This window comes from Sylvia atricapilla, chromosome 5 (genome assembly GCF_009819655.1).
Source record: "Sylvia atricapilla isolate bSylAtr1 chromosome 5, bSylAtr1.pri, whole genome shotgun sequence".
Classification (NCBI taxonomy): Eukaryota; Metazoa; Chordata; class Aves; order Passeriformes; family Sylviidae; genus Sylvia; species Sylvia atricapilla.
The window spans coordinates 29,905,632-29,933,195 of NC_089144.1; the positions used below are offsets into that span (position 1 = coordinate 29,905,632).

The window sequence follows — 27,564 nt, forward strand, 5'->3', positions numbered from 1 at the left end:
GTGGACAAAGAACCCATAAAGCTTTGCTTAAACCACAATAACAAATTGTTTTAACATTGTTTAATTATTAAATACATTGAATGCATATATGTAACTAAATAAAATGTGGGATGAATTTGCAGAACTTTCAATACTTGGGTTTTGCTGGATGTGACCGTGTAAGCAGGATGTAATGTTTACTTACTATAAAGCCAAGGTCAAGGACATTGTAAAGCACCATTTTTCAAACACAAATTAGTTAAAGGCCAGGGAAAAGGCAAGTAGCACACCAGCTTCATACAGATGCAAAACCAGCCTACTGAATTCATGCAGTGAAAAAATATTCTTGCAAGTGTACAACCTGCTTTAACCTGTGAATTTGGAACAAGGCAGAGATACAAGACATTTTTGTTACTTGGCACCAGTTCTTGGAAGGTTCAAAAGTACTGCAGAGCTTCACCATCTCCAGTGAGGCACTTTTTGGTACTTACTTACATTTCTATGAACCTAAACTTTGCCACAGGGCAAGGAATCTTAGCCTTATCTTGACAGCCCTTGAAATCTGCTAGCTCACCTCTTAGGTCTAAATGAGATTCCCATTACAGGAAGCTCCCACCCTACCTCACCTGTAGGCTGAAGCACAACCCCTCCATCAAGAGCTTGGAAAAAGGCAGCTGAAGACAAGAGCACTTGGCACAGTCCAGGATATGCTCCTCAGCATGCCCCAGTGGCACAGCAAGTAGGAAACTCCCTTGGAATGTAGCCATTCCCCACTAGCTTGCTTGGGCAGCTTCCTGATCAGAGGTTGCTGTGAAATCCACTCCCACTTCTCCTCCCACACTCCTAAGGAAGCCTCTGAACCTTGAGCTGGGCTGTGACTTCCTCCAGGCAAAGGGCATCCAGAATTACGCAGCGTGATGCAGAGCAGAGGAACAAATAACCTGTCTCCAATATTGCAGCTGTAGAATAAGTGGGGGTGGAAGCATTCCTATCATGACCTGCCTGTTGACACAACTCCAGAGGAAAGAGCAGTTCCCATCCTAACTCATGCTACGTGAGATGATTAAAAAGAAAAACCAGACAACCAAACAGGGTATCAATTCCTTACATTTAATGCCTCTGCTAGCTTATTCTCTTATCTTCATCTGCAAGATAAAGCCTCCAAGGGCCACTCCACATGTGCCAAAACATGGTGCTACTGGTTGCTATAAGGACCTATGACTGCTCGCCACTGCTTTGGGCCATCCACTCGTCATTTTCACCTACCTGCCAAAACATGTCAACTGAGCACTAGACAAAGAACCCAACAGAGATGAGGAACAGAGACAGAAAATGGTACAATGTTTGGAGAAAAAAACATGGCTTAGAGGTTCAGGGTAATTTTCCCCTTTCCTGTACATGTTGATTCATCAGACTTATATTTCTTCTCTCTCCTTTAGCTCAGGCATGTTTGCAGCTTCAACCCAATCTTTTCAAGTTTCTCTCTGTTCCTGAGAAGGGGCAGAGTGGTAGGAGGTCCAGAATAAGAAGATGAGGTTGGTCCCTCTGTTCACATGCCAGTAAACAAATTCACAGACAGAACTTAGCATACATTATATAATGACATGCAGTCAGAATTTGTACCCGATACAGATTTGGTACAACACTTGAAAAATAATTTAGAATCTGTCAGCCAACTTAATCTAAGAGTTCTGGAGCTATTTGAAAAGCAAGCTTGCTAAAGTGTAAATATGGCTCTTATTAGAGGCATTTTTCAGTAAGAGCACTGAAGGCACTTATTGCATTTAAATGCTGAATGCACCACTTACTCATGTATTGACCATGACCAGTTCATACACAGTAGAGTCCCCATACACAGCTGGCATTATCAAGTTGGTAACTTATACCTAACTCAGCAAGGCTGAGAGTTGTTGTCCCAATTGCAAATGCAACGCAAAACAAACTGCACTGCAAACTTCTTTTTAAATGCTTCAATTCACTCTCAAACAAGCGAGGAGAAATATCAAGGGAATGTGAGGGTGGGATCCATCTCATCCACCTTGACATACCTAAATCAATGAAGTTTAGAGAGTGACTCATCTGACTAAAAGTAGATGCCTGCTTTAAAATGAGTTGACTCATTTTATGGATAATATTGACTGTTTTGACTATATTCCCATTGACCATGACTTCAGGGCTATCAGCTGCCTCTACACACTGTAAAACAGGAGAGAAATTCAATGAGTTTGATTGAAGGCTAGGGATATTCCAGGACATGATCAAGCAAACTAGTAGCTAATATAGATTGTCTTCCAGTTCTCATTTTAGAGGAAATATCAGTGATTCTACAGAGACATCACCACAGCAGAAATTATACCGAGATAATATAGATAGTCATTAAATAGGGATTAATTAAAAATTAGGGAGAGGAAAGAGATTGAAAGGAATTATTTACTTTTAAAATATTCCATAAATATAAAGCTGTATTTTTTACAATGTTGTTTTATACTGTGCATATGCATACCAACCATATATACACCATTCATGAATATTCACTAAGAACCAATAAAGTATTTTTATGTAATCAAAGTCCTGGCACATTAGGAGGATCATATGTTTGATAGTTTTCAGATTATATCATAGGCTTTAAACTGTTGCTTATAAAAAGATTCTGATCTTAAAATTTCAAAGCTATTCAAATAGAAATTATTTTCTTAACTAAGGGAAAAAAAGACTTGTAAGTGACAACCTTTTTTATAGAACCATACTCTTGGGACCAGCATGTGAGTGATGCTTTTAGTATATGGACTGAATATGGCATGGCTTTTGGATCACAGAACCTCTTTTAAAATAACCTGAAGAGTCACATAATTTTTCTTACAGAGCATGATATAATGTAATCCAAGCATTGAAATCTGATAAATATGTTTTCCTTCCCCATTTGGCAAATATCATTTCCCCTTCCCCATAATTCTAATAAAATATAAACTAGCATGTAATTTGTTAACATACTACTGTGGAAAGGCAGAAGGTCAATATTCTAAGTGTTTTATCACAGAGGGAGAGGCATTGTCAAGCTAACGATTAAATGCTGTATTTAAGACAAAATACAGGAAACATTTTCAAGTTACCAAAAGCTAAAAATAAGGAGGATTTTTTTCTTAAATATAAGGATTATCCACTGGCTTGTATTTGTCCTGTTACCTATACCTGTGGAAGTTGCTACAAAATTGTGAACGATTACACTAGAAGAAGGAAAAATCATATATTCCATTAAAGTAGGTATCATGTTCATTAATTTTTAGTGACATAAAAACTTTTCTTATAAAATGGATAAAACTTGATCAGTCATAAAGAGATAATTACTTTTTCCCCAAGCACTATGTGTAGAATGTGCATATTTTTTAACAGAATACTAATGTATATTAGCTTTTCGTTCTATACAATTATTCTTGTAATGCATGCCTACATTTACAGCCCTGCACAACACAGAGTGCAGCAACATCACCTTCTCATATAGTTTTGCTAATGCTGAAGTTAAGCAGAATGTCTGAAAATGGAAATTAGCACCAGTTAGAAGACAACTATCAATTAACTCCAAAAAAGGTGCCAAATGCAATCATGTACACTAGCTACAGGTATGCATTAACTATTAGCAGATAGGAAACTCACAAAGGAAATCAACAACTTAAAGTCCTGAAAACAGTAGGGCCACTCCAAAACATCTGCCACTTCCTACAACCTCCAATCTCATCTTAGGACAACAGAAAAGAAAATGTCCCTCAAAGCCATCCTGATCAACCATCCTCTTATGTCTTTCATGTCTTCAGGGGAGAAGCCTGCACTCCTTGTAAACAGATCCATTCTTTTTAAAGTTGACTATTAAGAACTAGATTCAGAAACATATTCAGACCTAAGGGTTCTTCACTGAAACTTGCAGTTCTCAAATGGAAACTCAGCTGCCATCTTGCAATGTTGAAATGTGTAGATTTCTTTGGCATCTTTGTGCCTCATCTTTGGCACTAGAGCTCTCTGACAGTAAGGGTTTGAGCAGATCTGCAGTGGTAAATTATTGCCATTTGCTGGTCTTTGATCCTCTTCTCTGATGGACAGCTTGAAACTGATCCCTGGAGGTCTTCTAGTACAACTTCTCATTCAAAACATCTCCAACTAAAGCATCTTGCTCAGTCAGGTTTTGAATTTCTTCAAGGACTGAGATTCCACAATATTGACTGAAAGTCCATTCCAGCATTTGATTATAGTAACAGTGAAAATGTTTTTCCTTACAAGCAGAATTTCCTGTATTGCTTTCCATTAACTCTTCCCGTCACCATACATCACCAAGGAGTTTGGATCTCTTTCCTATATTCACCTATCACACTCGGCTCATACACTTCAGCCTGCGTTATCTTAGTGACACTATTGCATTCAAAACCACGTGTCAGTCTCTTGTCCTGGGCAGCAAAAACAGTACTCCGAAGCAGTCTCACAAGCACCAGAGAGAGGGAACAATAACTTCCCTTGACTCTAGACCTGCTGGTTACAGCTTGCTAATGCAATGTGGCATGAGGCTGACCTTGTTTGCCTCAACTGCCAACTCATGCTCATTGTGTCCACCAGTAACGCAGGTCCCTTTCCACAAAGCTGCTCTTCAGTCAGTTAATCTGCAGCATGCGCAAGACTTCACACCTGTCTTTGCTGAGCTTGGTGAGACTCCTGGAAATGCATTCCTCCAGCCTGGCTCAGTCCCTCTGAGCCAAGAGCCCTGCCCTCTGGCATATCAATTCCTTCCCTGAAGGCTGGTATCATCTATGAATCTGCTGATAGTGCAAGTTCTCCTACAAGATCAGATCATTAGCAGTGAAGACACCAAACTATTTACCCCAGAATCTGTTCCTTACGAGGACTGCCTGTAGCAACCAGCTGTGAGATGGACTTTGTACTGCAAATCACAACCTGTCTGGCCTGGAATTCCAACCAGTTTTCCATCCATCTTATAATCTGCTTATCCTGCCAACATCTCAGTCATTTCGACTGGTAGGATACTATCAAAGATTTGGGAAAAGCCCTGCAAAAATCAAGGTAAACAACATTCACTCCTCTTCCCCCATCCATAGAATCAGTCCACCTCACAGTGATCAATCAATCAGGTTCACCAGGGGCAATTTGTCCATGATAAATTCATGCTGCCTACTTTTAATCACCTTCTTGCAGTTCATGAGCTTGGAAATAGTTTCCAGGAGGAAAAATCTTCCAAGTGATTGAGGTTAGAGTTCTTAGCTTGTAGCTCCCTGGATCCTCTTTCTCAGCCTTCTTGAAGATGGGTATGACATTTGCCTCTTCCAATCATCACGGACCTCTCCAGTCACCAGAGCGAAGGTGATGGACAGCACACTCAACTGCCATTGGCCAGATTTTGTACCTGCAGTCAGTCAAGATCATTCCATTCATCCATACTGCCCCTGTTCATCCATACCTTTTTCTTGACTTAGAAGGGACCAAGTTCTGTGTTTTGAGAAGGTTGTTCTTAAAGGTCAACTAGCTGTGCCAGGGCAACTGACTGCCTCTCATGTGATCCTGTCCAGCAGATTCCCAAACAAGCTCAAATATGCCCTTTAGAAGTCAAGACTACCAATTGAATAATTTTTCTTTTTTATCTCAGGATTTTAAACTATACAAACTCAGAGTTGCAGCCAAAGCTGACTTCAACCTCTTACACCCTCACACAAATTGTTCATGAGTAGTAAGTCCAGCAGGGCATCTCCTCTAGTTACCTCAGCAATCACCTATGTTAGGAAATTGTCATTGAATTTTTGGCACTTAATCCATGCTTCAAGTACTGACATGTTTGGAACGTGGTGTTCCATAGAACAAGGAGTTGTACTTTCACTGTTTTGACAGCAGAGATCTCACTTCACCTTCAAAAACTGAATATCCTTATCACCTGCCACAGGGAATCATGGGGAGAATGCCTCTTTAGCACAGCTGTAGTGCTGAGGAATACTGTGGCTCTGATGCAAAACACTACTAACATATCCCAAGGATAAATGTGATGAAGTTAGAAAGCTGGTGCCAAGGCCTCTTTTGACAGGTGCTACCTTCATCACCTTTACTGAGGCTAGGAGTGGACAAGGAGACTACGCACTCTCAGGTTGTTGGTGCTGGCTTGCAGAGCAGCCCTAGTCATGTTGAGTCCTATCCACACACCAGTGTCCAAAGGACACATAGCACACCAAGACTTACCAGTGCCAAGGCTAGCATGTCTGCAGTCACTTCACGTAGGCTTTTACCAGGGGCAACAGTACTGGATATGACTCCCTGTTGCCATATTTCACTTACCAATGAGCTTCTTTTACAATTTCATGTGCCCAAGAAATCTTGACATAGTGAGGATTAGAGCTGCTTCCTTAAGGAAAACTCCTTAGGAGAATGGCCCCATATTGGTTCAGAAATGAGGAGTTCTGTCAGTTCACAGCTCCTGCTATTTAATGTGGCCATGGAATTCTGAATTTAATGATACCTTCATAACCTGCCAAGTTTGTAATTCTGCTGTTCAAGCTTCTGAACTTGTTCTAAAATAACAACAAATTGAACATTTATCAGAAATACATTACCTTCTGAGCAGTTAAGGCTCCTGGTTTGCACAGGAGAGGAGAGGACTTAGACTTTTTAAGCTATGCTGAGTGAAAAGTTGCCTTTGGAGAAAAATTGTAGAGGCACATTCATATCTTGAATGTCTAATAAACGGAAAACAACTCTCTCCCTGTCTGATACTCACTCACCTCAGCACTGTTCCCCAAGAGAAACTTGTGTGGGGCACTCCTTGAATCATATCCTACACAAAAAGGAGAAAAGTCTTTGAGCTTGAGTAATGGGAAATTGTTGGCAACAGAGTCTCTGCCAGGAAGGATTTACATTCTTAAGCCAAGCTCTTTCAGTTACCTCCACACACAACTTTATACATAAAAATCCTGTAAGGTTACTGAAGATGTCGCAAATATACAGTTAAGACATGTTTTTAGATTACCAGAAAGTTCTCTAAAATTAAGAAAATACTTTGTGTGAAAAGTGAGTTTGGTGTCAATTGAAGGGTCATGTTTAGTATTTCCATTTTAAAAAATCAGCTGTTTCTGATTTTTTTTTCCTACCATTTAAAACAAATAAGACTTCAAATAGCCATTTGGATAAGAAACAAAAAGGATTTTGAAGGGTTTTAAGTGAAATGAAAAAAATTAATGGATGTTAACCGTATATGAAACACCAATGGCTACAGTTAAAGAAAAATTGTGATGCTGCCCTCCCAATTCAGTCTTGGCAGTTCTGAAGCACCTGGCTCCTTTTATTTTACATGAAATGTGCAACTAGGGCCTGGTTTAGAAGGAAACTGGAGTAAAGCAAGAGAGAAATTCACAGCAAGTGCTTTATTTAGTGTTTCTCAGTTGCATGTGAAGCACAACAGTTGGGCTAGAAAAGTATGGACTTTTACCTAAAATATGACATTTTTGCTTTTAAAAAGAGGGGAAAAAAGTGATCCTGTTTATTTCCATTCCTGACTTCCCATATCCTCTGCCTTACTTGCAAAATAAACGCAGATTTTTCTTTATAATGTTTTATTGTAAAAGAAGATTTTTCACTGAATAAAATGAATTTACTTAAATTTGACAACTCTGAGCTTGTCTCAAGGTCTAAACTGCACATTTCTTCTTCATTCCTATGCAGAGGCATGGGACTTGTCCTTCTGGAGTCTTCCAAGGCTTTCAAGAAATTTAAAGGTCATACCTCTATTGGGACTCTTAGACAGGATTAGCCATTGTGTTATTCCAAAGAAACCAAGCCACTAGCAGTTGAAGACAGAGGAGGTGTGAGAATGATGATGCTGCCCTACTCTGGACTCAATGACAAACCCTTTTGCATCACTGGAATGGTAAAATTTCCACCGTGAGCTATTAAAAGAGCTACCTCTCTACATTTTTCTAAAGCACAGCACAGATTTGATATAATTGCATGGGGAAGCAGAGAAGTTCTAATTGAATATCAACACTTAAAACTTTAATCAACTTTTTCAGTTGCTTAACTTTACTGTTTGCAACACAAAATTACAATCTGGGATTAACTGCAACTTCATTCTCCCCTCCACACTTACAGGGGTGTCATGAATCTCCAGATAGATACTCTGTAGCTCCAGTGGCAAAGTGCTGCTGAGATGAGGTTGAGCGAGCGGAAAATGGAAAGAAGTCTAAAATGGATGCAAATTAACAAGAGTTAAAACCAATGGGTCTCTGGGAGAGCAGCAGTAGACAAGGCAGTGTTTTGGTACTTCAGCATTAAGGTAATGTTGACTGAAAACATTAATCTTACCAAAATCAAGCTTGTGATATGTCCTCTGTCCCTCTCATTTATATGAAAACATGTAGAAAGTATACTACTCCTACAACATCCCTGAGATGCAAGACTTTAGATGTGGAATTTATTTCATATATGCATGTATTTTAAAACTTGTCCACATAAAAATAAAGCGGGGGGAAAAGTATATAGATAGGTAATCTAAATATAGATGTGCCATGGCCCAAAAGGTCCTATACTAGATTCTTCGTAAGTGGAGAAGAGAAACTTATTTCCTAATCTCAGCCTTGAAAATATCCAGCAGGGTCTCGTTATGCTCAACTTCCTTCCATCTCCAAGGCCTACAGACTCTAAATTTTAGGTCTCTGGATGCAGTGCAGTTTGGGGGCAAAGAGACTGAAAGCTGGCAACAGAAGGAAAATATAACAGTTGTTATCAGCCAAAAAGGCTTTTCTAACTAATTTTTGTATCATCTGTGTCCATCCCACACGGACATGCTGCATATAAAATGAAAGTTAGTTTTCTGTTTGTTTTCTTAAAAACACCACAAGATGACAGTTGTACGCCACCTCCCCTGAAAAAGAAATAAGAGCACAGTTAACAATTCAGCCAGGTGCGCTCCTTTCAAAATGCCTGTGACAACTTGGCTAAGCAAACTAGAGGAAATATTTATCAAAAGAGCCACCACATTATCATCCTTTCAAAGAGCAACAAGGAAGTGCTAGCAGCACCTAATTGCCTTGACTTCAGATTTCTTCTACTCCCTCACCAGTGATAACAAGGGGGACAATGTTCTGTCCTGCTGTTGTTATCTGAATAGAGTGGATGCTGGAGCCTTTGAAGGAAGACTAGAGGAAGAAAGAGTCCTGTCTTTCTCTGATTCTTATTTCTACCTTCTCTTCCACTGATGATGCCCTTCACACAGTGGTACCAAGTCCATTTAAAACACAATCTTTTGTCCTGTAAATTTTCAGCTGAATTAATCTTTATCCATGTTGCAGTAGAGGTGGTGTGTGAAATGCTAATGCCAAGAGGAAGGAAGGAAGAAGAGGACGAAGGTGTATGATGTGCTTCTTTTTGGAGTCAGCACCTAGCTTAAACTAATAAGAAAACTGTGGAACACCTTGTTGTTACCTAACTACTAGGAGTGGTTCCAGAAGTTGGAAGTTTAATGTATTTAGTGCATAACTGCAGAAAGCCATCCTGCTGGCAGGCAAAGCTATCACTAACATTCAGAAGCTAACTACTCAAGACCACAACTGCTACAGATTCATGAGTTACTAGTCTGGCAAGTCAACTACTGCATTAGGTTAGTGACATCATTATCTAAATTATTTACCTGCAGGTTTTCAGCATCAGGGGTTTACCCAAATCTCAACTGTTCTTATAAGGAAACAGCACCATGAGATCGTGCTGGTCAAGACGAGATGTGGATACTGTGCACATATATTCTCATGTCTTAGAGGTGATCCCATGAAAAAACTGCCTCCTTAGTCACATTGCATTCCATATTTTGAGATATGAGCTTTTATATCAAACTTGTCCAATAAAAGAGTTAGGAGTTGTCTTTTAAGATTTTTTAAGGGGCTCTTAAAGAACATGGAATATTCATCCCCAAATAATTTTATGTACACAGAGTCTTAAGTTAATACATAATCTGGCACACAATTCAAAAGTTACTTCCTGTAGTAGCTAGTTTGTGGTAATGACATGTCATTTCCACATGATTGTGTAAACTGCTGGCTCTGTTTTCATACTTCAATAAAATCTGTTTGCAGAGCTTGTACTTCTCCTTTCATTACAATTAGGCAGAAGTTCAAACAACAAAACTTTATTGTTCATGTCTGTAAGTTAAACAACAACTGCAAAATATAAAATGTTTTTAAACCAATATAACAACATGCAAAACAGTAAGTTCTACAGAAATTAAAGTGTACTTCCAGAAGTGACTAATGTGCAAAGGAGTAACACAAGTACTGTCTGCTTGCAATTCTCCCATCTCCTCTCCACACACTCTTATTTCTTGTCTAAGTGGTTCATCAGGGAGTATATGAGAAAGAGCTTAATATGGCTAAATTCTGGGATCAAACACTACAAATGTATATGCATTCAAACCATGCTTTGTATCATATATCCATACCAAAAAACATTAACAATCTATTTCTCTCTTCCAACTTTACAAACATGCTGAAAACTCATTTTTTAGAGATCAAGATATATATTAAATACTTTAAAGTAGTAAACTCTTACTAAAAGTCAATTTGCAACACTGCTACAGAATATGAACTCAACTGGTAAGTTTCTTTGCGAGTTTCTTTACTTACCATCTTTGAGTAGTGAATTGGCAGCAGTTTTGACCAATTAATTTCGACATGAATAAAGGATGATAAAGCAAACTGTTTAATCAGTACTTAAATTCTGACTACTTTTAAACATCCATAAGAGATTACACAGAATAATATTAGTACTCCAGTTTTAAGAGATGATCCAACATTTTCTGAGAAATGGCACTCAACTCCTTGGACTCCAGTTCCAAGAGATATACACGTATATACAAACCCCTTTTAGGTAGTTGAGTTTAGGTCTTGGAAGTAATGCTGGGAGCTGTGACTTAAAGAGCTCCTGTTCTCTGGCTGATAGGTGGGGGCACCAGCACAAAGAACAGTGCACAAGCCAGGCTGGTACAGTGCTGCATTTGATAGTTAGTGCCCCAAACACGCCACCCAAGATAGCTGGCCTGCAGTGGCCTCTCCTCCTGACACACCCAGGCTCCTGCACATGCCTATTTACTACTTCCTTTCTAAATGTTAAGCTTCCCATGACTTTATTTGCATTTACAAAGCTGTGGGTGTTATATATTTACAGCTAATCCATACTGAAGGTGAGCAAGCTTTACTAAGGCAATAGCAACTCAATTAGGTGATCAGTAGCTTTGCTTTAGCTAATTTTAAAATTTTTTCCTAACATCCAGTGCAAGTACTCTGGTGTGGCAATGGACAAAACTCCATCAGACAGGACACTCACTTTCAAAACACCTAAAAAGCTGCAGTGTTTCAATGTGCATGACAGGTTTATAAAAGGCTGATGATTGTACAGCATGTGTTTTGTGGTGGAGTTTTGTCATGTACTAAAGCAGGAGGAGATGTTCTGAGCTACCTAAAAGGCCATATAAAATCCTGCCTGCCAATTTTTCCTTCAAAAATTTGGCAACATCACATCTCCTCACTTTCCATGAAAAGATGGTGAAGAATATTGAAGCTGCTTCGATGATTTGTTTCTCTCCAGCCAGTACTGAACCAATTGCAAGCATATAAAAGTCAGCTTCACTGACCTCTATACTTAGGAACCACAACTGGCCATTGAAACCAGCAAGAACAAAGAAAAAGCAAGTCTTTCTTTCTGCCTCTTCCCCGGAACCAGAAGAACACCAAAAGACAGACCTTCGGTGACTCTTCATTACAAAAGATGTTCAGTATATCATCCAAATACCCACTGGAGTATTTAAAGAAAAGTTTTTTTTTACAGAACAGAATTACTGAATTCAAGCCACAAACCTCTTTTTTCTACAGTCATTGTGCTTGTGAAGATCATATATTGGAATTGGAAACTCTTTTCTCTCCTCAGCTATAGGTTTGGGGTTAGTTTGCTTGTTTGGGGTTCTCTTGAGTGTTTTTTAGTGTTTTCTCCTCCCCTCAAGAAAGAGGCATTTGACAATGGAGTAGCCCTTGGTGTTTTAATGAGAAGACACGTCTCAAACATTTTGTGGCAATGAGATGTAGAGGGGGAAAAGAGAAAAAATGCAAAACCAGCTGTGTAAAGCTCTTCTATCATTTTTAGACCTAAGTGAAGCCAGTTGTACCAAAGTAAGAACAAAAAAAAAACCCTCAACATTATAAATGCTAGCCATTCATCAGTCAGTCCCTTCTTAAACTAATAAATAAAAATTAAAAAGGCAGACAGTACTTATGAGGCTAAGCCTTTGCTAGCGATGACCCACAGGAACCTCTTGAGCAGAGATTAGCAAACTAAGTAACCTTTTGGGGAATTCTCCCAGGCCATTCAGCTAGTTAACAAAACTGTTCCATTCTTTAAAATATGGTCCTTGCAGAGTTCCCCCCACCTGAGGCAGGAGCAAGGACATTCAGGCTGGGGCTCTGCTGTGTTCCATGCTCCCTCTTCTGGCACCCAGGCCCCACCAAAAGCCAGCAGCAGCCTCGGGGGGAGGGAGGGCTAGGGCATGTTGGGAGGCTACCACAAATGCATCCTGTTGGGTACACACCACTTCTATTTCTGTCTTTATCAGGGATTTACAGAGTAGCAAGTTTCTTGTATCGAACTGGTGGCCTCTAACGAAGGCCTCTAACGAAAATCTTCATTTTCTGAGTTCCAAATTCAAGCTGCTGGAAAATAAATGCAGAAATATCAAGGAGAATCTACTGTATGTATACAGCCTTTCCAGCAGTGCAAACGCTCTGAGGAACAGAGCATCCCAACAACGCTGCACCAGGAAAAGCCCAATAACGCAGACAGGACCACAGCATGTACCCACAAGTTCAAGAAAAAGCCTATCGCTGAATTTAACACAGCTCTAAAATTATGGCTAGCACTCCTACTGCTTAACAACCTGTACCCTCAAATAACCTGTACATTATATTCAGTGAAACTGTGCTTTGATTAAATGAAAACCATCCCAATTTAGCAGCCATTCTTTTATTGAATCCCTCTATGCCTTAGCCTTCTCAGCAATATAGTGATGATAATGCTACTAGTTCAGAATTTTGGGAATTCATTAGTAAAAGCATTCAGATGCTCCCCTAACGATTACTCTAGAAAAGCCTGCAGGAAGAAAAAAGAATCTGTATTCAGATAAACACTTAGCATCACGTAGATACAGAGAAATAAGTTTTCTAGTTTTTTACTTCAGTGAATAGTTTTCATCTCAAACTGAGGGGTCATGCATTAAAAAAGTGGTCATATAATTAAGGCTTATCATGATACACATGTATGATGTCACAGATGGAAAACTTAAGCAATGAGCACTGAATTCTTCAACCTAATTTTCACATATGTTAATGCTGGCATGTAATTACACATAATTTTATGTTCAGACGCAAACAGTAACTATTAGACTGGTATTTAATGTCAAGAACTCTCTGGCAGATAAAAAAAATTAGTAAATTGAATGTCTATGTGTTTTCCTCTATAAATAAATAAATTGATCCTGAGATTAACTTGGCGGCAGCTAGTTACCCAAATATTAAAAAAAAATAAGAAACATCTTTGAAAACTTAATTAGCATATTATGGCAAAAGGAGATGATTCTTTAGAACAAAAATTTACTGACATGGGGAAATTCACACTATCAAATACATACTCTAGTTTCTGTGTATTACTGCAACCATGACACAAACACCTGCTTAAGGATGCACAACTCTATTTTCATAACTTCTAAGCACAATTAATTCCAATGGAACACCATGGAGGCTCTGTAATAGCTTGGCAACCTCTCAAAGGAAAAACTGTGACATTATTTAATTTTCCTAAAGCAAAGTGAAGAATGAGACCAGACTTATTAAAATAGAGGTAACAGATAAAACACAATATCCTCAGTGTTTCATTCACAGATAGGCTTATTTCACTTTTATTGTCTTATAAATCTAGCCAAACTTGCAGCATTAAAGAAAAATATAATCTATTTTGACTTTGTAAACAATCACTAGAGTAACTTTGTGAAGGATGAAACAAGACAGGAAGAAGTTTCATTCTGAGAGACCACTCTGTAAACTCAGGCCACTCCTGTTTATGCTGAAGAACTTACAAGCAGTCTGTGGTGCAGCATGTGACTCAAGCCACTGGGAAGTTTGTGTTCAACAAACTGGAATAAAATACTTAGAACAATAAAGTAGTCTAATTTCTTGATTTGTAATGAACTGTGAATAGTACGTAATATTCCTGAATGAGCGAAAGATAGAAATAAACTTCAGGGTAAATGCACCTAAGGAGATCTAGATCTAAAAGTCACCTGTGACACTGCTTGAAAGACCACAGAGAGGGAGTTGTCCCACTCAAAATTATCAGATTTTCCTCACTCCCTCGTTCAAGTCCCATGGGAACTGCCCATTTTCTTTCATCTCCCTTTTTGTTCTTCAGCAGGACTATTAGAATTTTTCCAGCTTCTTGACTGTTTTCTATTTCATGCAAGGAGTTCCATGGTGGGCAGAGACCTTTCCCCAGCCTGCCGATTCCCCACTCTGCACACAAGCTAGATAAGGACAAGGCTAAGCAGACTGGCTTGCGTAACACGTTTGAGCACGGCTACACCCCAAATACCCAGATTGCACTTTTGCCTCTTGGTAAAGGGTTAGGGGACTATGCTCACTCCTTTCTGAACACTGTTAAGTCCATCTCAGCTCAGAACCAGACACTGACCCTGCTTTGTGCATCAACTGCTCTTAAACATAAAGACCCTGAGAGCCTCAGAAGCCCTAAAATCAAGAACTGATAGAAGATCTAGGATCATATATATGCACACCATTTTTGCATTTTCCTAAGCGATCTTCATTGCTTATAAAGAGAGTTTACAGCAAGACTCTCGGTAAGACAGATCTCACACTAAGGTTCAAAATTCAGAAGCAGTTGAAGCTCAGCCTAATAAACATTTTTATAATATCTGGAGATTAACAGTCATAGATTCCCCAAGAGCTTTAAATGCTATCCTGTTTCTGCAAGCAACAGGAACTGATACTACATTTGATAACCCTTTATAGTAAACAGCTTCAAAAACTATTTCTCACTAGCTTTTTTTTTTCAGTTGTTGTTAGACACAACAGTAGTTAAAAATTTAAGTCTTATGTTTTAAGCGTGGTTTTCAAATTAGCTAGCACATCAGTATTTGACCAATGCACTAAGTTTGAGGGGATTTATTTTCCAGTTGCTCTGAAAATAAAAATACTTCCTTTTATCTGGGCAACACAACAGCACTCAGTGCAATGCACCTATCTATTAGTAGTCTGTAAGGCCAAATCCAGATTAAGCATATCACCAACAGATACATTGAGAATCATAATCAAACAACAATAAATTTCTTCCTTTTAAAGTACATCTGTGGGTATTCATGTATTTTCACTACTTTAAGTTCTTGATTTGCTTGGACAATTTTAATAGATTACTTAGTTTATATGTTATTTGGCCAGTATTTCTTTTATTTACTATTTAAGTTTTCAGAAATGTTCTTCTAGCACATATTATATTAAAATACATAAATTGTCACTTGTATTGTCTCTCTGCATATTCACACATATTGCACACATTACTTCCCTTTTCATTTATGCCCATATAAAAGTTAGGTAAGGCAACTGCTTACTCAGAGAAATTTCGACGTAATTTTAGCTACCGTTGACTGTCATTTAAATTGGTAAAGATATAAAGATGAAACAGTGCTATGTGACAAGGAAATACTGCTGGAAAATCTGCAGAACTCTGCTACTAGTAGGATTTCACCACTTCTACTTATTACAAACTTGAAGTTATTAGGTTTGGTTTTGCTTTAAGTTAACAGCACCTTCCCCATCCAAGTATGACACCATAATTCTTCATCTACAAAAACTCTCTGGCAATTTTAATCTTATAATTTCTGTATTTCTGAGCATGGTTCCTTTTTAACATTCAGAAGAACTCTCTCAGTTTTGCATCTCAATCAAACTTTCACACATTCAACCAGAAACATGAATCACACTAGTGCTATTTCAGGGAACAGTGTACAGCCATAGTGGCAGGCAGAAGTGTGCCATCCACCAGATCACACTGACACAGAGGTCATCATAAAGTAATGTGCGAATTAAAGGTAAAGGTAATTTACTAAGACCAAATACTTTTTTTTTTTTTTTTTTTTTTACTAAGAAAAATCCTGCACCCATTTGCTGTCAGGAAATTCATTGCTTCTGTGCTACAGACCAATGCTTGCTTGAACATCAAAACATTTTTTGCCACTGAGGCCCTAATCTGCATTACAGTTATGATAATTTAAAGCAGCAATTTTTTTTATTTTTTTTTTGCCTGCAAGAAAACGATATGAATTTGACAATCTTTCTAAACTTGCTGCTGAAGTACTGCCAGCCCAGAGTGTTCAGAACACCAAAGTCAGGACCCACAAAAGAATTAGGATTTCAAAAGCACGGCAGTTTTGAAATCAAGTGGGAATGCATTTACGTATTTATTTTTACTTCTCCTTCAGTTGCATTTAGGGTTTTCCTGCTTTGTGTTTCATACTTCATTGCACAACTGAAAAACCATCAACTTTGAAGTGCTTATAACTTAAGAGTTTAGATGACCATAAAATTCACTAATTCCAAGAGGCAGACCTTTGTGAAGAACAGCAACTATTTAAAAATTACAATTACAGGTAACATTTTTAAAGTGTTTAATCAATTTACTTGGGTGTTTTCAATAGTGTTTATGTAGCAAAATTTCCCCTCTGTTGTATTTCCTGAGTAGTAATACCATAAAGCTGAAATGAGGAAGGTGCACATCCTGTTGGAAGATTTAGGAGGGTAAGTGTCATAAATTATTTAAATAAACAGCTTAAGAAGGTGGGTCTTTTCAATGTAAAAGTGTTGTTTTTTTTTTTTTTTTTTATGATTATCTAACCCAAGCCTCCTGAGCTATTTAAGTTCCAGTAACTGTACTGAAAATTGTGAACAAGTGTGCAGAAGTAGCCTGTAATGCTGGACTTCAACTTTCCCACATTTGCTATGCTGTTTAGCATTTAATTTCATGCATAAGACCTTTCAGTTATGATTTAATGGTGTACCATTGAAGACTAGTCCCTTATGGTCTATACTAAGTAGCAGAATCTTTAAAAGAAACTAGCACACTAAAATGTAATAAAGAATTTGAAAGTCTTATTCAGTAAGAAGGGGTAGGGCTTACTGAGTAAACACCCCTTGCTATAGTGCACATTTGCCACAGCAAGTTAAGCAAACAGTGAAGCCTTTAGGCCAGCATATTCAGATACTCCAACACTTTAACATTTTTTATTAAATACATGTGAGGTGCATGTTAATAAAATTTGCCAATTTGCCTGTCCATCCTGTAACTCTTGTGCTTATTTTTACATTGCACCTCTATTATATGCTGTCTGCAGTCTTAAGAGGAAATTTACTGGATTCTCTACTCCACCTAATAGGCTGCATTTTCAAAAACCATGTGTATAGCACACAAATAAAATTAACTTCCATTTCTACAGATTTACAGTTTACTGTTCAATATAAGTAGCATATAGCTAGTGATACTAGTTACACTCATCAGAACATAATGTTGCCACAATTCAAGAGCAGCACAAGCAAAAATGGAAATGAGTGAGAATATTTCACTCACGAGAAAGCAAATGCACAGTTGGTGACACACATACAGGAACAACTATGGCCTACTCTCGGTAAAGCAGCAATACTGCAGATGAGTAATAAGTGCAAAATTTAGTATTAGAGATTAAAAAAAGAGAAGAAAAGAAAAAAAAAAAAAAGGAAAAAAAAAACCCACACAAACTGCCCCCCCCCCCCCCCCCCCCCCAAAAAAAAACAACAAACACCAAAACTGAGACACAGGATACAGGTGCCACAACAGAACACTCACTTAACATAGCTATACTTTAAAAAACTCAACCAACAGAGAGGTCAAAACCCCATGCAAGCAGCACTGAACAACTGACAATTCAATTCAGGCACTGGACCTATCCTGTCTGTCTGCAAGAATTCCGTAACACTTATACACTGAAAATCACTGTATACGGTAACACAAACACTTCAGGTTTTATTTTACAAATAAGCTCAAATTGCATTGACAAATACTATACAGAGATCAATAAATGGACTTTTTCCTAAATAGCAAGATTTTTTCCTTACTTTTGATCTTTGACTCTTTAGTATGCAACAAGGTATTTCATAATTCCTTAGTATCAAGGTAATTTTGGCGCATTTAAAATTTATAACTTCCTCCAGAAACAGGTAATTTCCTTTATTTAATACCATTAAAAAGCATGCAAGTTAAGACAAATAGGTCAGAAAAGAGTCTTAATGCACAAGCCCCTTCTCTACCTCTAAAAACGGAGGAGCCTGTTTACAAACATAAAACAAATAAGCCAGTGGTGTCAGACTAGAATCAGCTTCACAACCTTATCGTAAGGGATCTCCACCTATTTCAGCTATAAGCCGAATAACCAAGCTATAAGAACCAAGACATCGTTAATGTAAAATAGTAATTATTACCAAGCTGGCATCGCAAGATCAGAGTCCAATACAGACATTTTGTACCTTGGTGCTGGATAATGTTACTTGAAGCATCAGCCTAATAGCCGGTTTATTCATAAGGCACGCAACTAAAATGAAACAAACAGTAATTAAGTGCTGACAGTGACCTAGTTAGCTACACAAGGCGCTCGATCGTCCTGTCATTCATTATAGGTTCGCCGGAATCCGACAGGAACGGTCCCGTCCGCCCGGGCAGTGCGGGAGCGGGGCGCGTCGCCCCCCGTGCGGGCAGCCCCGGGCTCCGGCCCGGCGTCGCCAGCCGCTCCGGCAGCCCCGGCCCTCCGCAGCCCCCCGAGTCTCCGGGAGCTACGCCCCAGCGAGGGCAGCGCCAAGGCCGCCTGCCTCGGCCTTCGCCTTCCCCTCCCCCGCGCCGCAGCTCCGGCGGCTCCGCGCTGGGATAACGCAGCCTCTGACTCGTTCGCTGCTCCCGTCCCCCTTCACCTCCCTCTCCTCCCTCCCCCAACGCGCGCGCTCGAGAGTCTCTTCTCGGCGGCGGGAGGGCGGTGAAATCCTCCGCTCTCCTCCCTCCGCGCTCCGTAACGCGAACGAGCCGCCGCCTTCTGTTCCTCAGCCTCGGCCAAGTCGGCGTTTGTTGACAGGCTCTGCCGGGCACAAAATGGGGCTGCCGCTTCCATGGGCGCCGCCATTTTGTGAGGAGCCGCCGCGCTCCCTTGCAGAAGCCGCAGTCTCAGTCGCGGCGGCCGCGGCAGCCCAAGCGCGCCGGAGCGGCGGCCGGGGTCTGTGTAATGGTTGAATAAAGTGACCCCGTCTAGGGAATCCCCGGCTGACAGTTACGTAAGGGACCGTGCGCAATTGCTCTGCTTAGCATGGAAACCCACCTAGCCCTGCTACGCAACTTGCCTGTCCTCCCCTCTGCCCCCGCTCCCCTCACAGAGCGCCCGGGCGAGCGGTGACTCACCTCTGCCGACCGCCCCCTCGCGGAGGGGAGACCCCCTGCTTTTAAGGAATTTTAAAGGCATAATTAGAAACCACCGCCCTCCCGTCAAGGGAGGTTTGACTGTGTCTCCAAAAGAGCGATTTAGGCCCCAGTCCCTTGTTTTAAACCTGTCTGATTTGTATTATCCTGGCTTTGGCAGTCTTAGGCATACTGTAGCTGACATAGCAGAAGCTCAGAGTGTCAGAGACAGGAGCTGCAGACCAAGATCCGAAGGTCTAATTTTAGGGGAAGGGGGGGGGGGGGAGGGAAGGCTGTTAATGCTACAGTGAATAAGACACTGTGTATTTCATACTCTGAAATCCACACACCACCAACTTTCAGTACAGAGTATTAATTTGAAACTCAGGTATATCTCTGTTCTTCCCCCCAAATCATGAACCCAGGGAGGGCAAATCTTACCAAGCATTATTGTATCTGTCTCTATATTCAAGCTGAAACAGCATGCAAGCCAAAAGGAAAAGAAAAAAAAAGAAAAAAAAATGTTTTCTGAAGTTAGTACAGGGAGTAGAAAGGAATTGCAGATTTCCTTCTTTAAGTGCTCACTGGAGGCCATCATGTGCCATTGATTCTAAAACACAGCTCCTTACTGACTTAATATTGAGTCTGCTTTAAAAGAAACCAACCCTGTAGGCCCGATCTAGCTTTGGATTTAATGTATGGGTTGTGAGGGGCTAATATTCCTTCACAGTCTCTTAAACTGGAGCAAGCACTCACCTGCAGCTGTCTGCATGCCAGGGGAGGACAAATGCCCACCTGGGCACTGCCTACGTCACCTGAGGAGCCAAGGTTTGATGGAAGGCACGCTTCACCCCACGGGCCCTTTCTTGCTCCTGTTTAGCCCAAGTGGCACCAAGCTCCACCATGGTCGGCGTGCAGGTCTTCTCCTGGTTTCCCATGTGGAAAACACGTCAGGAGGTGAGTGTTTACAAACACTGCGCGCACCACAGGCAGAAGAGAAGAGGCTTGTAGTGCCACTGAGGGCTGCTGCCCATCCACGGTGAGGGCCAAGACCTTACTCCTCCATTATTTTTGCTGCATGTTCCATTTGCCAATGTACAAAAGATACGAGCGGTTTAGATTATATACAGCAGTCTTGAGGCACTTAGATTACAGGCCGTAGTATCTCAAGAGAAAGAAGGAAAAAGAAATATTCATGGAGTGACCCTGAGCCTAGGCTCCTGCTGAGAAACCTCTCCAGGGCACCTCTTACTCGCGAGAGCACTCGGCATTCTCCTTTGGGGAGTTTTAAAGCCCTCATGCCTCGAAATGAGGGGTTCCTGCTGCCCCCCCCCGGCCCCCGCCGTGCCATCCGGGGCGACTTCCTGCCCTTGGAAACACCTCGGCCCGAGGGACTCGGAAAGTTTTCCGAAAGTCCACATCCCACCAGTGCCCCCTTCGGTTGTTGTTTTCTCTCCCCTTGAACTCAGGGCGTTGGGCTTAGTCCAATTAAAAAATTCGTCCCCGCTTTCCAAATCCACCTTTCCCGCCCCCCCGCCCCCCCCAACCCCCCCCGCCGGCAGCCAGCGGAGAGAGGCCGGTCGGCGCGAGCCTGGCACGGGAGGGCCCCGCACCGGCCCCGCGCCCCGGAACAGCCGGTAGTAGCCGTTTTTTTCCTCCCTCTTCTCCCTCTCCCTCGCCTCTTTCCGCCCGGCTTTGTGTGAAGTTTGCGGCACATTGCAGATGAGCCCTTAGCGGCGAGAGGAGCCTATTGTTCCCCGCCAGGAACTGCTTGCTGGGGCTGTGCTGGCTTTTGCCTTTGGAGCTGCCTCCTGCAGTACCGGAACCGGCCTCCGGGGCCCGCTGTGTCGCGCTCTCGTCCAGGCAGAAGCACGGCGGCCTCAGATCTTTTTGTCTGAGCGAGAAGAGAAGTGAATCCCGCTGCCGCCGCCACCGCCGCCGCCGCCGTAGCTGTACAGTGTGTGTGTGTAAGGGAGCGAGCGAGGGAGCGAGCGAGCGAGGGAGGGAGATCGCATGGAGCCGCGGCTGTAACACACACACACTGTCAATACCTCACTCCGGCTCCCCCCCCGCCCCACCACAACAGTAACCCAATTCATTGTGTGATCCAGCAGCACCATGTTGAGTCTCATGTGCAGGCTGGATCGGCTGGGTTTGTGGTGCTGAGAGAGGCAGCAGCCGCGGGAGGAGGAATTACTGAGAGGTGCCCCTCTCCCTCCCTGCCTCTTCGCCCGTGTGTTGTGTGGAGACAGGACTCGCAATTACCACACTCTCGGGGCTCCCTTATTCCTTTTAAACTTTTTTTTAAACAAGCCCCTCTCCATGGCTGATCCCCGGCCGAGCACGGGCACCTGGGTCTCTTAAAGACAAGGAGGAGCCGGGGATTGTTGTTGTTGTTGTCGGCCGGTTTTTTTTTTTTTTAATTGGATTTTTTTTTACGAGAACCTTTTTTATTACAAAAATGGCAAATTCGACGGGTAAAAACCACGCAGACCAGCGGAGAAAGGGACTCGCTTTCCTGGACGAGCTGCGGCAGTTTCACCACAGCAGAGGGTGAGGAAAATGGGGAGATGGAACGGGAGGGGGGGAGGCTTTTAAATCGACCAGATCCAACTTCCAGCCCCTTCCCTGAAGGACACGGCAGCCCCAGCGAGGGGAGAAAAGGGGGCAGAGCTGACAAGTTGTGGTGTTTTGTGTGTATATCCTTTGGCAGGTCTCCTTTTAAGAAGATCCCCGTGGTGGGTGGGAAGGAGCTGGATCTTCACGCTCTCTATACCAGAGTCACCACTTTAGGCGGATTTGGGAAGGTGAGTGGAAGTTTTAATTTGGGTTTCCCTCCCACTAACCTCTTCCCAAAAGTCTCCTCTGACCCCCGGGGGTGGCGGGGGGAGCCGGGGTGGCCGGGAACCGTCCTATTTAAAGCCGGTTAGAGAAGGTGGGGGGTGGAAGGAGGAAGCGAGCAGATAGGCAGGTTGGTGGCTCGGCCTTGTCGGCGGAGCGATGGAGGGGGACCTGGGGGTACGGCGCGCACCCCACTCCTGCCTCCTCCGCCTCCACCGGACCCCCTCGCCCATGCCCCCCTCCCGCGGGAAGGCGAGGGGGGAGCAGGGAGCTGCTGGGCGGCGAGAGCAGGCTTCTTTCGGCTGTGGTGGCAGCTCTGTGCGTGTCTCTCTTGCAGAGGGAGAGACAGAGGAGAGTCTGAGTGCAGTTTTAGTGCAACTCAAAATTAGCGGGCATGTTTAACATCGATAATCGGCACGGAGCATGGGCTAGGGAACGATCCTCGCAGCCGGGGGGGGGGCCGGGCGCTGCCCTCCGAGCCCTTCCCGGGGAAAAATAACAAAAGGGGCACCCAAGACGGTGTGTAATCAAATAGCCATCTTTAGGCTTCAAGGCTGGGGACAGAAATGTAGGCCTCAAAAGAAAGGCCTCTCTGTGTCTGTGGATCTGTGTTGGGGGGACCCCCCGGGCCGGCGCCCCCGCGCCCCGCAGCCCAGGGGGCGCCCCCCGCCAGCACTTCCCTGCATTATTTTAAACTTCTTTGGGTTTTTAACGGACCGCGTTAGGATTTAAAAGGGGGCGACAGAGGGACTCCCGATTGGTTATTGTCCAGGCAGTAAAAACAAAAACAAACAAACCCCAAAACAATACCACCACTCCCGGCCGTTCTCCCCGATAAAAATAATGTGTATGTTAAAAAATAAATGCAGTAAAAGACCCCCGAGAAGCGGGATTATTCCCGAAAGGGGAATACTACCGACTGTCAGTAAAATATATAGTCCTAAATCCCATATACATTCATGTTTGTTTCTTTTTATATATTTATCTATTTGCTTCATGGCAGCCTGTGTTTTTTTTGTGATGTTCGCTGTCAGCAACATGTTTACGTGTACGTTGTGTATCTCGGCTTGTGTGTTGTTTTTGACAGGTATCAGAGAAGAATCAGTGGGGAGAAATTGTAGAAGAGTTTAACTTTCCCAGAAGTTGTTCTAACGCTGCCTTCGCTTTAAAACAGTATTACTTGCGGTGAGTGCTATCAAGCTGTTGCAGTAGTATTTTTAAGTGCGGGGTTATATTTAGTTTTCAGTGTGTGCAATAATAAAAATACCCCTACTCATTTAAAATGCTATTAAAAAAAAAGGCAGAAAAGAACTTGTAATTCCTTTCTTGTCTGGTGCAGTGATCAGTTAAAGGTGATTCTGTTTTGTAGTTATTTTTATTTTACATCTGCAAGCCTTAAACTTTCAAGGGATCCCAAGTACATAAACAATATATGTCAGAGGCCATTTTTTTGATTGTTTTAGAATGACGGTACTGGAGGGCTGTTACTAAGAGATCGTGTTATTGTAGTTATAGAAACTTAAGTTAATATTTGGAGCACTGAAATGTCTTGATATATGTAAATTTGTTTACTGCTTAGTGGGGTCAGACGTGTTGTAAAAATGCATCTGCAGGAAGGTAGACTGTTTTGCACAAATTGTTATCAATTACTAGCAGCATATATTATTCTTTTCTATCTTAGAGTACAAAGAGCTAAATAATATTTTTATTATTTGTAAAATATTAAATTTTTGCAGGTTTTTAAAATAAGATTGCATTCCTTGGAAATTATATAGATTTTTTTTTTTTTTTGTGATACAGGTTTTTTTTCATTGTAGCATGGAGTTCATATTGAATATTTAAAATTATTTTGTATGGTACTATTAATTTACTAGATTACTTTTTAAAATTATTTTTATTAAGTTTGAGTGATTATTCTTTGTGGGAAAGATTTTTCAATGATGGTGTGTATAGTTGTTTTAGATGCTATGTATATGGATACTTTCATTTAGAATGAAGTTATATGTATGTTGGTTAAGGAATGTAATTTTCTGTTTCTGAATTATAAATATGATATTTATTCATTGCAGTTAATGATAACATAGATGTTCAGTAGGTACAAAATAAGTATGGGTTTTTGGATTTCTGTTTTGGTGAGCTGAGTACACACAAGCTTTATCTGTCTTTAGTTTGGCCTTCTGAATTAGGAAATGCAGTAATTGTACAGGTGCACTTTCTATTGGTTGTCCTAGATTGACTTCCAGCTTGAAGCTGTGAGTTCATAGCACAGTGGAGCAGTTATTGAGTTACTGTGAAGTCTGGAAAACCTTAGTCAGATATTTGTAGTAACTGAAATTTTGGGGGTTTTTTTTGGTGGTGGCATATGATTGCTTTAAGATCCAGGTTATGAAAAGAAACTACCACTGTTAATAGCTTTAGTAGAGTTTATGATTGGTGGCAGGCAGGCCTAGAAATTAAGTGGGAAACTTGCTTTAGGATATCCTTCCCTCTTTTTTTTTTGTTTGTTTTTTTTTTTCTTTTTTTTTTTCTTCCCTCCTCTCCTACACAGTATTGAGATAGTGTTGCTGAAGATTTGTCACATCATAGAAAGCAGTTTTTTGCTTCTTGAGTTTTTCTGTTGGACCATGCAATTTGGTACTTGACTAGATTTTACATATAATTTGCAAAATGATCGTGTTTTTTTGGTTTTACTCTTTTATTTCTATTTCCATATTTTGGAAGTGTTTGAATGGCCTGACTTTTTGCAGTAGAAGATTATATGTAATTTCTGTTTTCATGTGGATTTTGGAAGCGATTATATGCTGTGACAGTTAACACAATTAATGTTAATTTAGCCTTCTAATGACTATTAATTTTTAATAAGGTATTACTTTTTAAATTAGAATCAGATATGCAAAAATGTTATTTTTATTATTGGCATACTAGTATTGACATTATTTAGAATATTTTTGTTGAATGCATATATAACAGATTACATACAAATAATTTAAAGGGTTTTGTTTATTTGGAATTTAGGAAAAAACTTGATAAATGTTTAAGATGAAGAATCTTAAAAATGTCTTTATGATAATCTGTGTGATTAAGCTATTCTGAAATAAACTATCAAGGTTGTTGGCTGTGGGGTGGACTGCTTTTTAGTGGTCATTTTGGTTTTTGTTTGGTTTTGTTTCTTCTGAATTGTTGCTTTACTCACTGTTGCTTCTCACATAATCTGAGTTGGATGTGAACTGTTTCCCAGCTGAGTTCACCTTCTTCCATGTGCAGTAATAAGACTGTATGTACACATCTCTCTGCTAGGTTAACATTTGTTTAGCTTTAACCTAGAAGGTGTAAGGGGGACAGGATTTGGTTTTAGGGAAAGAAGAAATGCTCTAATAATAAATTTGTTAAAAAGATCTAGCTTGTCTGTATTGAAAAACATAATCTGAGGTTTCTGACAAGGCTAGATTTGAATGAACTGCTGAGCAATTACCCTTGGAAAACAAAACGTGTGTCTTGTGAACCTCAAGTATGACTGTAATCTTGGCCTCACTACTGTAATTACTTTCCAAGCAAAGCCAGACAAATTGAGGCCTATCAGCTTTTATTTAAATTTTTATCCAATTGTATGTGTACTGTAAAGTGAGGGGTGTGCATGGCAGATGGAGACCCTGGTGAATTCAGGGGGATTCAGTAGTGTGCACCTACATGAATATGTTTGCAGATTTGGATTTGGGATGGTTTGTGGTGAAAGTTGCTTCTTTCTATGGAACATCTAGCATAATGTGTTTGTTGACTGATAGAAGTTCTCAAGCTACATAGACCACTTGCTCATTTTGCTATGTTGCCACTAATAAGGCTGCTATTTTTACTGAAAGTTACTGTGTAAACAAATTAGAAAATTGATTTATTTATGTGAGGTCAGTAGTCCTGTTGGCTTGATGAAAGTGAATGTTTTGCAAAACTGACATTGGGTTATAGTATTTCTTGAGGTAGTTCTTGAGGTGTGTATTTTTGGTAAAATAACTTTTTAATTTGACTGTTTTGGATTTTTTCTGTGTGTCTGGGAATCTATGTTCAGCTTCATTAAAGAAGTGAATTGTTTAAACTTGTGATACAATTCCAGTAGGTTTTATGATAGGTGGTAGTTGAATACATGATAACCTATCTACCCCTTCTCCCTTGCACTGCCCTCTCTTTTCTCTCACCGGAAAAAGTAATTTATAATAGGGAAAGTCTGAACCATTCAAACTTAGTGCCTCTCTTGCTTTGAGCTGACTTACAGGTGAAGTAATTTATGCACTGTGGTTCTTAGTGAGCAGTCAAAAGCCACAGTGCCGATAACCATTGATAGACTGTATTTGTTAATGTAGTTCTCTAAGACTTTACAGCAACAGAGAGTGTAATTCCCTTGGATGTAGTGCAAATTGGATGTTTCATTTCAATTGAGGTTCATTTCAATTAGTAAAGCATTTTCTAAATGCTTCTTGAAAAAAAAATTTTACAATGTAAATGAAAATATTTTAATATGGGGTAATACATGTAAACATCAGTAATGTGGACATACATTTATGTTTTTGTTGGTAAACACCCAGTAGGTAAAAAGAAAGCTAACGTGGAATATAGCCTGTTTTTTATCTTATTGGTTGATTACATTACAGTACTACAAAGAATTGGGCTGTTGTGACTTCATGTGTTGATAGATAAGGTTTTGTTGGTTTTCATGTGAGTGCAAGTGATACATTTATTTCTGTTGTGGATCTTCATCTATTTTGGGGGAGTGAGAGACCTGGTAAGCTTAAATGTGTGAATGAAGTATGCCTAACTGAACTGCAAATCAGTTTGCTTTTCAAAGTTATTTATCTACATTAAGAGAAATGATATGAAAGAACTAGTTGTGAGGTAAAATAAGTTTGTCTTAGTTCCGCTGAGAATTCCTGAAAGGTGGACGGCACATACATATTGTAAGCTTTTGGCAAAGGCAGTAGTAATTAGCTAATAATAGTTTAAGGTGAATAAAAATCTGCTGTTGTAAATATTGGGGAAGTAGGAGGAAGTGAAATAGAGAGGAAAGTGATCAGTTCATAAATGAGAAGTTGCATAAAGTTATTATTAAGACAAGCCATTAGGCTGAATTTCCTGAAATTCCATATATAGTAGGATGAAAAACAGTGAGCAGTTAAAAATCAGAACCATATGAAGTAGTTATTGATGACAAATAGA

At 40.6% G+C, this 27,564-nt stretch overlaps 1 protein-coding gene and 1 long non-coding RNA gene across 4 annotated transcripts in view; one reads left to right on the forward strand and one right to left on the reverse strand.

The window, feature by feature from the left end:
• Positions 1-7,364: 7,364 nt before the first annotated feature.
• LOC136361272 (uncharacterized) lies at positions 7,365-17,836 on the reverse strand. The gene is made up of 2 exons (XR_010743604.1): positions 12,422-17,836; positions 7,365-8,875 (listed from the first exon to the last, which is right to left on the reverse strand). It is a non-coding gene; the product is annotated as an uncharacterized lncRNA (long non-coding RNA).
• Positions 17,837-21,088: 3,252 nt separating this feature from the next.
• The window catches only part of ARID2 (AT-rich interaction domain 2), a 93,810-nt gene continuing 87,334 nt past the window's right edge, over positions 21,089-27,564 (forward strand). For 2 of the 3 annotated variants that reach the window (XM_066319063.1, XM_066319064.1), the window contains exons 1-3: positions 21,089-22,074; positions 22,235-22,328; positions 23,450-23,547. In XM_066319063.1, the coding sequence (XP_066175160.1) occupies positions 21,983-22,074; positions 22,235-22,328; positions 23,450-23,547 (284 nt within the window). In that variant the 5' untranslated portion in view covers positions 21,089-21,982. The other variant, XM_066319062.1, reaches the window with a different exon arrangement.